This window comes from Euleptes europaea, chromosome 6 (assembly GCF_029931775.1).
Source record: "Euleptes europaea isolate rEulEur1 chromosome 6, rEulEur1.hap1, whole genome shotgun sequence".
Lineage (NCBI taxonomy): Eukaryota > Metazoa > Chordata > Lepidosauria > Squamata > Sphaerodactylidae > Euleptes > Euleptes europaea.
Genome location: NC_079317.1, coordinates 101,234,162 through 101,248,665, shown reverse-complemented (window position 1 = coordinate 101,248,665; position 14,504 = coordinate 101,234,162). Strand labels below are relative to the sequence as shown.

The 14,504-nt window shown below is 46.0% G+C and overlaps 1 protein-coding gene across 1 annotated transcript in view; it reads left to right on the top strand.

The window, feature by feature from the left end:
- Window positions 1–11,695, top strand: part of TMEM132A (transmembrane protein 132A) — a 30,501-nt gene extending 18,806 nt beyond the window's left edge. The window contains exons 4-11 of the mRNA XM_056851996.1: window positions 1,265–1,665; window positions 1,938–2,087; window positions 5,638–5,830; window positions 5,926–6,069; window positions 6,739–6,944; window positions 8,161–8,437; window positions 9,111–9,302; window positions 10,374–11,695. Of these exons, the coding sequence (XP_056707974.1) occupies window positions 1,265–1,665; window positions 1,938–2,087; window positions 5,638–5,830; window positions 5,926–6,069; window positions 6,739–6,944; window positions 8,161–8,437; window positions 9,111–9,302; window positions 10,374–11,552 (2,742 nt within the window). The 3' untranslated portion in view covers window positions 11,553–11,695. The remainder of the gene's footprint in view (window positions 1–1,264; window positions 1,666–1,937; window positions 2,088–5,637; window positions 5,831–5,925; window positions 6,070–6,738; window positions 6,945–8,160; window positions 8,438–9,110; window positions 9,303–10,373) is intronic.
- Window positions 11,696–14,504: the final 2,809 nt, after the last annotated feature.

The following is a 14,504-nucleotide window of genomic DNA, read 5'->3' as shown; positions in this document are numbered from 1 at the left end:
GGAAGATTTAAAGTAGGGAATGGATGAACATATTTCTGGCATGGTTTAAGAACCTTTCCTGCTCCAACTGGTATGACTTTTTTCAGTTCTGGAACTCTAGGGCAGAGCTAGCATCCTTTCAACAACGTCTCCTACTTTTAATAGCTGTATAAAATAGTGGCTGTCAAGAGGGGCAGCTTGTTATGCTATAGTTTTTGAGATATGAAAAAGCTGCACATCCCCAAATTCCTTGTTACGCATTAAAACTAGTGATCTATTCTACTGGATGATTATTCTATTGGATTCTATTGGATGATTATTCTGTGCTACATTCTATTGGATGATTATTTATGTTACATTAAAGCAGCTCTTTTTAATACGGACATTTTTAGCTCCAAAGTCAGAAAAACAATATTTTTCTTATTAACAAAAAATCAACAGACAGTTTTTCAACTGCCTGTAGGTAAAACAAATATTTCCATGTTCAAAATATGCTGGGTTTTAAAAAAATCCAACCATACCTGTCATCAGCAAAATTGAATATACTCCTGAAACGTTTTCAGTTTGGAACACAAATTAAAATGTTTTGTAATTTCTCAAGAAGAAAATAAAAATGTGAACTCATTCTAGGCTGTATGGGTTTCGCATGAGGTGGGTACAGAAATTCCACTTTTGCACTTTACCTGTAAGTGTAAAGATTAAAGGCACAATTGATTGACACAGTGCATTCTGCAATGGGTAACGGTGCCTGCCAGGATATGGGTTTGTATGGAAAGGATAATTACCCATCATTTGTTCTTTGAATGGTGGGAAAAGTTATATTGATATAAGAGGCCTTCAGGAGTATTGGGGTGATTCTCTAAGTAACTTCTTTCGTACTGCTTGCTATAATGTGAGCTTAGGAAGATCCTCCAAGTTCTCCCAAAGAACTGATCGCATTTGCTTTTGAAAGAACTTAGCGGTTGAGGTGAAGTTAGAATGGATCAGGAAAGATCTGCCAAAAGAAATGGGTCCCTGCACCAAGGACCATATTTCACTGGAAGAGCACATGCTTTTTGTAGAGAAGATCTCAGTACATTCTCATATCCAGTCAAAAAGGTTTCTGATAGCTGGCTAAGGCAGTCTTGCCTGGGATGTCTGAGAACCCCTGTTCGTCATAGCAGAAATCCCCAGCCTAGATAGACTAATGGTCAGACTAAGAAAGGTTTTAAGAGTTTGTGTGTCTTCAGGGGGTACTTAACGGGAAGCAAAGGAAGTGTCTTGACTCTCTGCTTTTCATGACCAGGCACCCTTGGGTGTGTGTGTAGTAGAACTAGAGCTCCCTCCTCACTGGTTCTCCCCTACACCCCCCATGAGCCAGCATGGATCAGAGGATTCCACCGTCACTCCTCAGCGGGCTGAGCTGTACTACACTCTGGAGCCTGTCCTACCTGGGAAGACCCCTGGAGAGTGTGCCCATGCAAGGGTCCGGGAAAAACCACGACTGGCTCCAGAGGGCACCAAGGAGCAGCTGAACTACATCGGCCTTGTTGACATCAGGGTGATGAGCCCACCCCGACGCCAGGAAGTGCGGCTGGATGACAATGTGATGGTCCGAGTTCCTGACATGGCACTACGTCCAGGGCAGCTCTTCACTGCCACCATAATTCTGCAGCAGAACTTCACTGCTGACTTGCTGATGCTCCGGTGAGTGAAGGAGGCCACGTGACACACTTTGATTTCTGTCTGAACATATTGATTCCAGTGAATTGCAGAGGAACTTGAATTCCAGGAAAAAGTCTTCAAGGTCTTATCTATGGTTCAAGCTTCCCTCCGTTTCAGATGGCTTAAGCCTTGAAAATGCTCCTTCCTGTAGGGGTTGATCCTAGTTCCCCCATGGCCTACCATCTAGGTATTTATTGTCTATTTTACTTATTCTTTCCTATTTGTGCACGTTCTTTTCCTGTCTTCCCTTTCAGAATCAAAGTGAAGAAGGGGCTACAGGTTCTGGCTGCTCGTCCCACCAAGCCTGAAGCTTGGACTGCAAAGCTAGACAAGTTCAAGGGGGCCAAACACCATACTGCTCTGGTTACCTGTCGCCGTTCTGTTGGCAGCTGGTTGGACTGGAGGTAGGTATGGACTTCTGTAGGTTGGGAATGCAAACTTACTTCAACAGAACCACGAGTGGACTAAAGATGAGAATCCATGCAACTCCTGAACAGGTCAGGGCACATGTACCGGGTACCTCCATGGAAAGGAAGATGGCGGTGCCCACTTGTATACATTACTGAGAAGACAGTACTTATACCAGGTCTTCTGTGTATTTCATGTTTGTTTTTTAAATCAGAATTTGGTACCAAAAATATCTCAATTCTACAAATTGTATAAATTATGCACCTTGAATATGCATACATTTTCATTTGTGGTTGTGATGACCTGCCTGGATGGGAGCCCCATCCCCTGCTGCTGCAGACTTGTCTTGGTGCCAGTGGACCAGAAGGAGTGGAAGAGCAGCAGCCCAGGAAAGGTGTGGCAAAATTGGCACTTCTGACAGTATCGTACTTGACTGCTAAGCGTGTGGCTGCCAGCACCAAACTCACCAGCTGTCAGGCACGTTGTGGTAATCATCCTTAAAAATCCCACCTCTCCTCCAGGGCTCTGAACTAATCCTTGTGATTTAGGCCTAAGGAAAAGTGATTGTCATCTAGTCAGAGCCCCATGGAACTCCACTGTTTGGGAGGGATGAGCCAACCTCAGCTTAAGTGGGGTGAACAACAAAAACTTTTGCTTTGGACAGGGATTTTGTGGCTCTGTAAAGGTGCATCATCTTAGCCAGGATTTTATTTGGCTTCTAGTTAGGATTTTATTTGGCTTCTAGTTGTTTGGCTTCTAGTTAGGGAATAAAGCTTATTTAGTGTGATAAATAATTATCCTGTTAAAGGCCCGTCATTCTGTTAAAGGCCCATCATTCCTAACTAGTGTATATAGGTTGTGTGGAAAGGTGCTCTGTGTGGGGAAAGGACAACCTTGAACCTGCTGGGGTAACCTAACTGGAGAAAGAGGGATCAAACATTCCTTCAGGGCTTATTTACTTGAGAGCCAGTTTTATTTTATATAGTGAAGTCTTCCACACATAACCGTTACCTATTACAGGGGTGGGGAACCTTTTTTCCACCAAGGGCCATTGGGATATTTAGAACATCATTCGCGGACCATACAAAATTATCAACTTAAAAATTAGCCTGCTATATTTGGTCAAACATTTAGCCAAGAGGCACAACTGGAGACGGCTCTGAGTGTCTGCCATGTAGAGCGACTCGCTTTTGAGCTCTGCTGTCCCCAGCTGAGCCCAAGAGATTCAGGCAGGGCAGCAAACACAAACTCACATCTGCCTTGAATAGAGGCTATTCCTGTCCGCGGGAGGGGGTGGATCGCCAGTCTTAGATCCTTCTGAGCTAGAGATCTGCCAGGACCCATGAAGGGCCAGACCAAATGATTTCGCGGGCCTTATACGGCCCCAGGGCCTGACGTTCCCCACCCCTGCCCTATTACTTTTTTTCTGTTAAAAAAAACTTTGTTGTTCAGTTCCATCTGTGTCTTATCTCTTGAGTCAGATATCTAAGAAAAAGGGATATTTACCAAATAAGGTACAGCCTTGGTCCAGCAGGTTTCCAAATAAGACACCTTTAGAGAGCACATAGCATTCAGGTTACCAATCCCAAAGCTTGTGTCCCCCTTTTTATTTAATTGTTGGTGGCTGGGATTTATATAACATATAAGAGTGTCCAGGGTGGGGGACTGGACATGCTTCAGTCCAGAAGACAGTTGCCTCAGAGCCTTCCTTCTCTGCCTCTCACCCCATATCCACCACACATGTCCTCTTGAAACCCTGAGAGACTGCAGGTTGCTTGAGATGAGGGAAAGTGGGGGTAGTGAGCCCAGCTGATCTGCAGCTGTAAGGCATGGGGAATGAGAGAAAAGGTGACAAGGGGAAGGGAGGAGAGGTTTGGTGGAAGGAGAGTACAGTGGAAAGGGGAGATAAAATTGGGGAAGAAACTGAAGTATAAGTGAGGAACAGGCACAGAGGGAGTGGCTAGGGTTGCCAAGTGCCCTGTGGCGGCGGGCAAAATCCTGCCAATCCACCCCACTGCCCGCCGACCAGTTGAGGGTCAGCAGGCAACACGTGCATGCGTGCCCACATGCCATGCCCATGTCACTTCTGGGTTTACCCAGAAGCGACACGGACACTTTAGCAACCTCCACCAAAACTCTATGAAAACCCTAGAGTTTCTGTGGAGATTGCTAGAGCATCCACATCACTTCAGAGTAAACCCAGAAGTGATGTAGACGTGGTGTGCGGGGCACTCGCGCACATCGTGCACCCCAGCTACACCCCTGAAAAGCTCCCTTCGGTGGAGCTAAGGGACCTGGCAACCCTAGGAGTGGCAGATACAGGTGGAGAAGAGAAGGATGCAGTAGGCAGAGAGATAGAAAGGGAGGTGATGGAGAAGGAAATAAAAACTAGTTGGAATGAAGCAAAGCAGAAGGTGAGAGGAAAGGCTAAGCTGGGCTTAGCCTCTAGAGGCAAAAGAAAGGCCTGGCTGTAGATAACCACAAGCTTATTTTCATTTTATAACTTTCAAACAATAAAATAAGAGGCCTTTAGTATATCCATCTCATTCATGGAAGGGGAGCTGTTCCTCGGGCATATGTTCACAGGCATAATTTATTGTGCAGTTTGTATTATTTTGCATAATTCTCATTTAGCTGATCATGAGCTATGTTGGATATGAAAGCCCCGCTGCCATCCACTTAAATTACTCTGCCTCCCCTCTTACATTCTGAGATTTAAGCAGGTGCTGCATGCATACTTATGCAGGCATTAAGGCTTGAATCTTGTCCTTAAAAAAATGAAAACATTCTCCAGAAACTAAATTCTGCAATACATTCTGTCTGTATGTGTATTGTTTGTTTTTTGCTTATATGGAATTGTGAATAAGGGATACAAAAGCTGAGCTGTAGCATTATGGACAGCCACTGAGAGCCTTGATAAAGGTGAGGAGATAAATGATCCTGAGGCAAAAATATACACTAACAAGACAATAGAAATGGAACCTCAGACCCTGACCTGATAACCCAAAGATGTATGAATCAGACCTCTAGATGACAGAGACGCTCTCATATTTAGAGATTTCCTTTGTGGCTTCAAATTGTCTCTCGTTTAATAGGACAGAAGACGTGAGCAGGATCTCTTTCCTTTTTTCTAGTTATTTGAGGGAAAGACATTTGACTGCATATGAAACTGATCTGCATGTTCCCCATATATTTGGTCAACTAGTTGGATAGAAATCCAGAAATTGAATAGCTGATAAAGGAAAGCAGTTCCTCACATACTACAATCCAGCTAACCTAATGGTGTGGAAAGCAGTGTTTCCAAATAAGCGGTCTTTCGGTGTAGAGAGAGTTGCTGTTGGTGAGGAGACAAGGAACTGCATCATTGATCACATGGAAAGAATTATATGGAGAATACCATTTAGCTACTGCTTGGACTTTGACACCATGTTGTTCATAGATTCCTCATTATAATTTCTCTAGAGAATTTTGTTACCTGCTCAGCTTCTCCAAAACTGTGTATTCTATTCACTTAGTTTGCTATCTCCTATCCCCATCTCCATTTAGGGCAGCAGATTTCCCAGAGTTCCTATATGTGGATTTCGTAGTGGAGAATGGCACAGGGGGCCTGGCTTCCACACGTCCTGTCACCTGGCAAGTGGAATATCCTGGCCAGGACCCTGAGGCTGAGAAGGATAAGATGGTGTGGGAGATCCAAGTGTCAGAACGAGATGTGCGGGCCTTGGTTCCCTTGGTGAAGGTGAGACCAGAGGTTCCATCCTTTTTCCTTCTTGGGAAATCCCTGAGCATCCTAATTTGATCATCATCTTATGCTTTCTCCTCTGCCTTCTTTAGGAACAGGAGATTGTGAACACTGCACTCCTGACAGGAATTTCTCAGTCCGTGCCTGTGAAGCTTGTTGTGGTAGAAACTGGTGGAGCTGTGTCCGAGGTGACTGAGCAGATGGGTTGTGAGTCTTCTAACAAACAGGTCCTGCAGGTGAGAAACCAGTATGCCTCACACATGTCGTATCTCTGTCTACACTTCAGGAATGAAATCCCTTCCCCACCAGTTGATATAGATCTCAACTCATGTGTTCCTCACTCTATGCCTACTTATCTCAGATAAGGCTCTGGTATCCCGCTGTGTCCATCTGGTGTACCTTCCTTATAGTGCTCTCATACCTCTTGGCTTACAAGTTTCCCCTTAGGTTCCTTTCATACAAGCTCTTTTTAACCTGCTTTGGCTTCTAATGGCAAACAGATTCTTTAAAGGTTCCACACACCTTAAAGATAAAGTACAAGAACAACAACAAAAAATCAAAACAAAATGTTTTTTGGAAATTAAAGCTTGACTGACTGCAGGAGGACAGTGCTTTATCCTTAAGGTGTTTTAAAAATCTCATTTGTTTTCACAATCCAAAGTGGGTTTTACTGTTAAAGTGTGTGAAACCCTAGAAAAATCTGTCTTGAGAATCCTGCCAAGCTACTTGCTGAACAGCACAGCAAGGGAGGGCAGAGAATGTCCATTCTATGCATGATTGGCTTGGCTGATTTTGAGAATTAGGACCAGGACATCCTCTTGCTCACACACTTTGACTTCTCACACTTCCTGCAAACATCTCTGTGGGCACTCAGTCTCTTAACATTTTCTTTAATGCATCATCAGGTGTCAGACGTGTGTGATGCTGTCTACGTAGGGGGTAAAGAGAGCCGAGGAGCACGTGGTGTACGGGTAGATTTCTGGTACCGTCGACTCCATGCTTCACTGCTGTTTACTGTCTGGGCCCCGCTGTTGCCTCTGCGCATTGAGCTGACAGACACTTCCCTTGAGCAGGTGCGAGGCTGGAGGGTGCCTGGCACTGCCCCAGAAGGGTAAGTCATATGGAGTCGAGTGGGTTACCAGCATCATGTTGATGTTTATGGTCCAGGGTGGTGACTTCCTGCCTCTTGAGTGTGAGCCTTATGATACAGCTACTGTATAAGAACCTGACTGCAGGAGAGGAAGGATGTTGGAGGTCAATCTCAAGTGAAAGTCTGGAGTTCTTGTCCCGAGTTCTGACACTTGTAGGGTGGGAGAGGGCCTTTATGTTGGGACAGGTTCATTTGAACCTGCAACCATGCAAACCCAGCAGTTGCTTTGCTTATAGGCAGCTGTTGGTGTGTGGTCCAAGAGAACAGAATGGAAAAATAGGTTGACACCTTATGCTTACTGAACCCACTGCTGATGGTATAGAAGCATGTAAGGTTCTGAAATAGACCAAAGTCTTTGTCAGCATCCATCTGTAGATTTATGCTGTAAATATATGGCTCCATCAAGGCAGGAGGGATTACTACTGAGGTCCCCATTCTCCACCACCATCCATGTTGATTCCAGACAGATCTTCCAGGCAACTTTCTCTCCTGAGATAGTGTTAGTACATTTAAATGGTTCTGATGTTGGTTACTAAAGCATTGTGCATTGGAACAAAGAGATCAGTTTCTGCAGTATTTCAAACATATTGGCTTGGATCTTATGAACCTATTTCGCTAGCTACTTTCCATTACGTGGGCTTTTCTTGGGAATAATGTTGGCCTGTGTTACCTCCCTGACATTACTGAAATAATATTCTGTATTTTTCTGTGTATAAGACATCCCCATGTATAAGACGACCCCTATTTTTTTGAACCCAAAATTAAGAAACCAGGGGTCGTCTTATACACGGAAAAATATGGCTGGGGAAGAGAGCGGGGCCCATTGGAACGCTGGACGCCGGCCAGTGCAACTGGGCTCTTCCCCACCTGGTCTCTTCCCTGGCCGGCGTCCAACCTTCCGGTGGGCCCCGCTCTCTTCCCCACCCATCAACTGATGGGCGGGGAAGAAAGCAGGCGGGGAAGAGCCCGGTCGCCCTGGCCGGCTGGTGCCCGACCTTCCGATAGGCCCCGCCCGTATTTTTCCATATATTCCTTGTATAAGATGATCCCCAATTTTGTACTAAATTTTTAAAGAAAAAAACATTGTCTTATACACGGAAAAATACAGTATGTGGAATGCTTTTAGCTCTTGAAATTAATTCGTGCTAAGTATTGTTGTTGTTCCTTCTTCGACCAGGAACCCAGCTGAGCCTGAAGAGGGGGGAGAGGAGTTGGAAAGGAGAGCTCGTGGCTGCCGGCTCCAGTATCAGCGTGCTGGGGTCCGTTTCCTAGCCCACTTTGTGGCTCACCCATTAGATGGTGGCCGTCACCTGACTTACATGCCAAGTTCTGATTGGCTGCTGGATGTCTCGCATCTGGTGCAAAAGCATGCTAGGATCCAGGACCCCCGGGTGGCAACACTGGAAGATGGGAGTCTAGTGATTGGTCGTGAGCCAGGAATGACATCAGTGGAGGTAGGGAGTTTGTTACCGATGTGGACGGGGATGAGATGTTCGCATTGTGTGATGATAACCTAGTGCCAGTGGGCTGTCCAGAAGACTGGAATCTGTGACTTCTTTGCAGTTTGTGTATAGATTCTTTGGATGTAGACCTGCAACAGCATAACCAGCACGGACTTTTGTAAACATGTGCTTATAATTTGGGTGCAGTTATGACTACTGATGTGATTGGATGTGGTAGTAGGACAGATGGTTAAGTGAAGAACAAAGCAGGTTGATATGAGTGAGAACAGGTTCCAGAGTATATTGAAAGACAACATGCAAAGCCATATGGTGAATGAGGGGGGTGGAGTCTAAAAAGCAAAAGGGATTTGGCAGTCTTAGAGAGAAGTTACTAGTCCACAAATGTCTTCATGAACTTTCCTGGCCATGCATGAATTATTTATTTATTTATTTATTACATTTCTACCCCGCTCTCCCCAACCCGAAGGTTATGAACTAAAAGGGAAAGAGAAAAAATATGTGTTTGGTTGCTTGGAGGCAATTCTCACTCTAAGTGACCAGGAGAGTAGGTGTCCACTAGCTTGGCTTTGGGACAGATAAGATGGGGCATCAGAGAACTTGGGTTTTGGTCCTGTGAGCTGTCTCCTCTTGAGCGTCATCATGTGTTCTCTACCCCCTGGTTCAGGTGCGCTCTCCTGTGTCTGACTCAATCCTGGGGGAGCAGACGCTAGTGGTGTCTGATGAGAAGGTTTCCATCTCCGAGCTAAAAACCCAGCTAGTATCCGGTCTCTCTTTGTCACTCTCTGTGGAGCCAGGACATCCAAATGTCTTCATTGCCACGTGTCAGGGACTCTCTGCCCTTCGTTCTCCAAAGCAGGTAAGAAGACCTCTAAGAGTGGAGGAAGAGTTCAATGGGCAATTGATGGTTTTGTCAGTTTAATGTGTGGCGGTTTTATGGGCCAAGCAGTTACTGAATATGCATGTAGAAGACCTGCTCAAGTCGAGTGGAATCTTGCCAGCAGGGAACCCTGTATACCTTCCCTCAAGCCTTGTCCTCTGCCTCTCTTCTGCCTCTTGTGGTTTCAACCTGTGGAGCAAGAGTGATTTCTCTTTGCCTTATGAAGGGCCTGACCCATTGTGAGGCCAGCCCCTTTGGTGTCTCCACCTTTCTGGCACTCCTATGAGATCTGAACAATTACCACAGGAAGCTATTGTTCCCCCCCACCCGCATCTCAGTGGTGACTCATCCCCTCATTTCACCACCCTTGGCTCAAGGTTGCCTCCCAGCTGATCATCTGGCAGTGGGCTGTTAAAGGGCCGGTCACTGCCAACCTGCTGACCAGCCGGCATTGCCTTAACAGCACCACATGTGGTGCTTAGTTGGTGACTGGATGCCAAGCGTGGTTTCTTGGATCCCCTTTGAGTCAAGGAGCCCTGGGGTCCTTTGGGTCTTTGACAGTACACATTGAAGATGTAGCCTATTCATCCTGCTGTGGTCCGTTCAGGCTAGAACTAGATGTTATGAGAGAGTTGCAACGGTCATCAGAAACAGCAACCCTGTATCCCCTCTCTACTCTGGCAAAACCTAGTAATGCAAGCACTTTGCATGGCATCATGTTCTGTCAGTTTTCCCCTCCTCACAAGTGGCAGCCGTGGAGTAGCACAGAAGGTGCGGAAACTCATTGTCGTGTGCTGAAGGCGGTGACGCTTCTCCCCTGTCTGGAACTGCTGTGTTGGACTTTGCATGTCTCTGGGTCTGACCAAGCATGGAGCCCATCTCTCAAGGTCTCCTCATCCCTAAAACTGGACAAGACACCATCAGGTTCTAGACTCACTCAAGTCCAGCATGCAAACTAATGTCAAAAGCTGTGACAAGCCTTAGGTCATATTAAACTGTGTACGCACGATTTGTCACATTGTCCTAAGTCCAGTTTCCTTTTCCATGCAGGAAGCAGTGGTAAGCATCTGGCTAGTATTCACCGATCATACCTTGGCTCCTGTAGAACTTTATGGCTGGAGGGATCTGGTACTCTCACTCTCCTCCCTGAACCCCAGTGTGGTATCTGTGCAGCTCGATGAGGAGCAGGATCGCCCAGTGATTGTTGCTGAGGGACCAGGACGAGGATCCCTCCTGCAACTCGGCCTGCATTCCCCAGACTCCTGCCGCAAGGGCAAACATAGGGCTCCACTCTCTCAAGGCACAACGTGGCTGGAAGTGAACTTTGGTAAGCATCTTCCAACAACAAGCAGCCCGCTGCGACAAGATCCCCAGCACCATGGTGAGTCCCCCTTCCAACGAGCAGAAGGCGCCATGTCAGGGGAAGCTGTGACAGTTGCAGCTGCCACAGAGAGTGGAAAGGGGTCAAGGAGACATGGTCCAGTAGGGGTGGAACCACCAATGACCAAATTTGAGGGGCCTGGTAGTAGTTCCTATGAGGATGCTGAACCAGAGGAAGAGGAAGAAGATGAGATGGTGAAGGCTCCTGAAAGGGTGACAGACCTGGAGATTGGCATGTATGTTCTCCTGGGCGTTTTCTGCCTTGCCATCTTCATCTTCCTCATCAACTGTGTGGTCTTTGTACTTCGTTACCAGCGCAAGGAGCCCCCCGATGCTGGGTCAGGGGCAACCTCCTCTGCCCAGCAGCCCCACAACTGGGTCTGGCTGGGCACTGATCAGGAGGAACTTAGTCGGCAGCTGGACCTGTGCAACCAGCATTGCCAAGACCAACCCCTTGACCCCTCCAGCACCAGTGATGGGTGCTGTTGCTGTGTGGGGCCAGAGGGTAAGATGGAGGCTGTGGCCCAAGAGAGCCCAGCTCCATCAGGGCCAGAACCAGATATTTCTGCCAGTACTTTGGGCCTGACTGCTCCAGGAAGCCCAGCCCTTGCCACCACCTTATCCAGGAAAAAGGATGGGAGGGAAGTTGGTGGTCGGCGGAAGCGTGTGGAGTTTGTGACCTTTGCTACTCCCCCTGGCTCCGCTCCCAGCCCCCCAGCCTCGGCTCCTGTGGTTCAGTCCATCCTGGTGGCCAGTGAAGATGACATCCGCTGGGTGTGCGAGGACATGGGGCTGCGTGACCCCGATGAGCTGCGCAGCTACATGGAGAGGATCCGGGGCAGCTCCTGACCTCCTTCTCTACTGTGCCCCACCAATACCCCATATGGGCAAACCAATAAGGGGTCAGCATTTGCTCTCCTTTGGGTGCTCTCTTAGGGTCATCCAGCTGGGCATTTCATCTTCTAAAGAGGGCTCTACACAATAGGAAAAAGCAGCTTTGGGTCCCTGTGCTGGGGAAAGCTGGCCCAGAGATACCCTTAAGATCTCTATGTTAGAGACCTTCCTTGGCTGTTCTTTTTTATTCCGGAGAGGGATTTGTGGGTCAGAGTCAGTCCCTCCTGGGCATAAAGCCCATAAGTCCTCATTAATTCTTTCCTACCCCAGCAGTTTTTATTAGGTAGGGATGAAGAGTTTACAGACTGGAAATCAGCTGAACACCAGCCGCAAGCCAACTGTGATGTATTCTGGAGGGGAATCCGGGGGGAGGCTCATCCTGGACCACCCTTATTGCTTTGACTCTCATTGCCGATTTGTGTCCATTGTGATGGTTTTAACAGCGAGTGTCCTTCCTTCCTTCCTTCCTGTGGTCTGAGCCTGGGGCTCTTCCCCTCTCCTCCACCCCTCAAAGCCAGGCAAGGGCAGGGTTCTAGAGAGCAGCCCTTTTCACCCCAGCTGTGTGCCTGGCGTCCTTTACCGTTTTGTACAATCGCTCATATTTTATACCTGTAGTATTGGGAGGCTGCCAGGCAAGTCCTTTATTTATGGAAGATTTTTAATTCTTACATTGTTTAAAAATTAAAATAAACAATAATTAAAACAGCAGCAAACGTTTGTGTGTTTTGGGGAGATCGATCTAAGCATCCGCTGTTCGTGAGATGAAAGCCAGACACTCGCAAGCCCGCCCCTCCCTGTCCTTGCCTCTAACTTGTGTGGGCAAGATTCTACCTAGGCTATATGGAACACAATGTTTGCAATCGTTAGACAGTTCATGAGACACCCTGGGTAGCTGCCTGCCTGATTCCTGTGGCTCTATCCCTCTCACTGTGTGAGCAGCTTTTAATGTAATAGGCAGCAAAACAATCTGGCACGAGAGGATCTTAAAAACAGCCAAACAGATGCAAGGAAATCTTTTTTTTTTATTATTTAAATTTTATTGGATTTTATAATACAAATTTCCCATATTAACAAACAACAATAATGGTAGCATGTAATTCTAAATCCTAACTAGATGTTGTTATAATTTCTTATATACGTTATAAACTACCAAATAACGGAAAATTTTCCGACTTCCCCATCACCTCCGTCCGCCTCTTAATAAAGTATTCTAACCCATCGTGATTGGTCTGATCTTCTTATATCTCAATTAAATTTCACATAACATATTCTTTTAGTACAATTAATTATAGTTCTTAATATTAATAGTATCGTTTAGATCAGATTAAAAGGTAGTCTTCCATTTTCCCCAGTCCTAATTCATATTCACAATATTTCATCCAAGCCTCCCATTCCCCCATAAATCGTACATTGTCTTTTTGATTTAAGATGGCTGTAAGTTTTGCCATTTCCACCAGTTCAAACATTTTCAAAATCCAGTCTTTTCTCCCTGGGATTTCTGCCCCTTTCCATTTCGCTGCAAAGAGCAATCTTGCCACTGTTGTAGCATTAATCAGAAAAGTCCTTTGTGTTAACAAGTCATCAGGTATCATGCTTAGAAGCATCATTTCTGGTGTCTTGGGTATATTTTTTTGTACTATCAGTCTTACTTCATTATAAATCATATCCCAAAACTCCTTAGCTTTATCACAGGTCCACCACATATGATAAAAAGAACCAATTTCTTTATTACATTTCCAACATTTAGGGGATGTCACTTTATAAATCCTTGCAATCTTTTTAGGTGTTAAATGCCATCTATACATCATTTTATATATATTTTCTTGAATTGATTGCGCATTTATTCCTTTCAGGTCTTTCGCCCATAATCTTTCCCATTTGTTTAAGGCAATATCATGTCCCACAGTTTGAGCCCAGTTAATCATTGTTGGTTTAATTGTTTCCTGCTCACAATAAATTGTTAAAAGAAGATTATACATTTTAGAGATCAGTTGAGTGTTATTATCTAATAACATCCTGTGAAAAGGCGATTTTTCTTTAGAAAATCCATTCTTCATATCTTGTGTAAATACTGATTTAATTTGTTGATATAAACAGATGCAAGGAAATCAAGGGCCATTTATGCATTATGAAGCTTGCTCAAAGCTCTTTTTTAAAATGCAGGCTTTAAAATGACTATTCACGGTCCCGACGCAAAAGGAGAAATTCCACCCACACACACACCCTGCTCCTTTGTTCCTTCCATTAGCTAACACGTCATTTTGCATGGTTCCTTGAGGGGATTATTTGGTGTGGGGGTGGAGCAAACACAAAAGGTCGCATTAAAGGGGCTCTTAAGTAATGCGAAGCAGGTATGCGCCGGCTTCGCAGTCACTTCCTAAACGATGGTTCACCGTGAAAAACTCAAAAAAATATGCAGGGCACTTCAGCCTGGAACGTGCTGCTAATTACCTAGCATAAATGGCCAAGGAGTCCTGCAGCAGATACAGGTGAGCTGGTGCAGAGGGAAGTACAGATATCGCCACTGCTGAACAGCAAACAAGGGGGACCGGATCTCCCCACTAGGCAGAGTCGTAAGGTGGTAGAAGAGGCATTGACCTTGTGAGGCCAACATTGGCTAGGTGTATGGTAGCTTATCGGCCAACACCTCCCCACACACCCGGTGCAGATCCGGGGCACATTACCAGCCTGTACTGGGTTCAGTTGGCCAATCAAAAGCCTTGTGCTTGAACAACATGGAGCTAGCAGCCCCATGCTTCTACCCCCCACTTTGTGGTCCCAATAATGGGACTGGGTCTCCCTGCCCATCAGTTGCTGCTGTGGTCCAGTAAGCTGAGGTTCTTGTGCCTTTCACGGTTGTGCAACAGAGGAAGCCTCAGCAAATGCATCTTCCTTCACCCACCACCT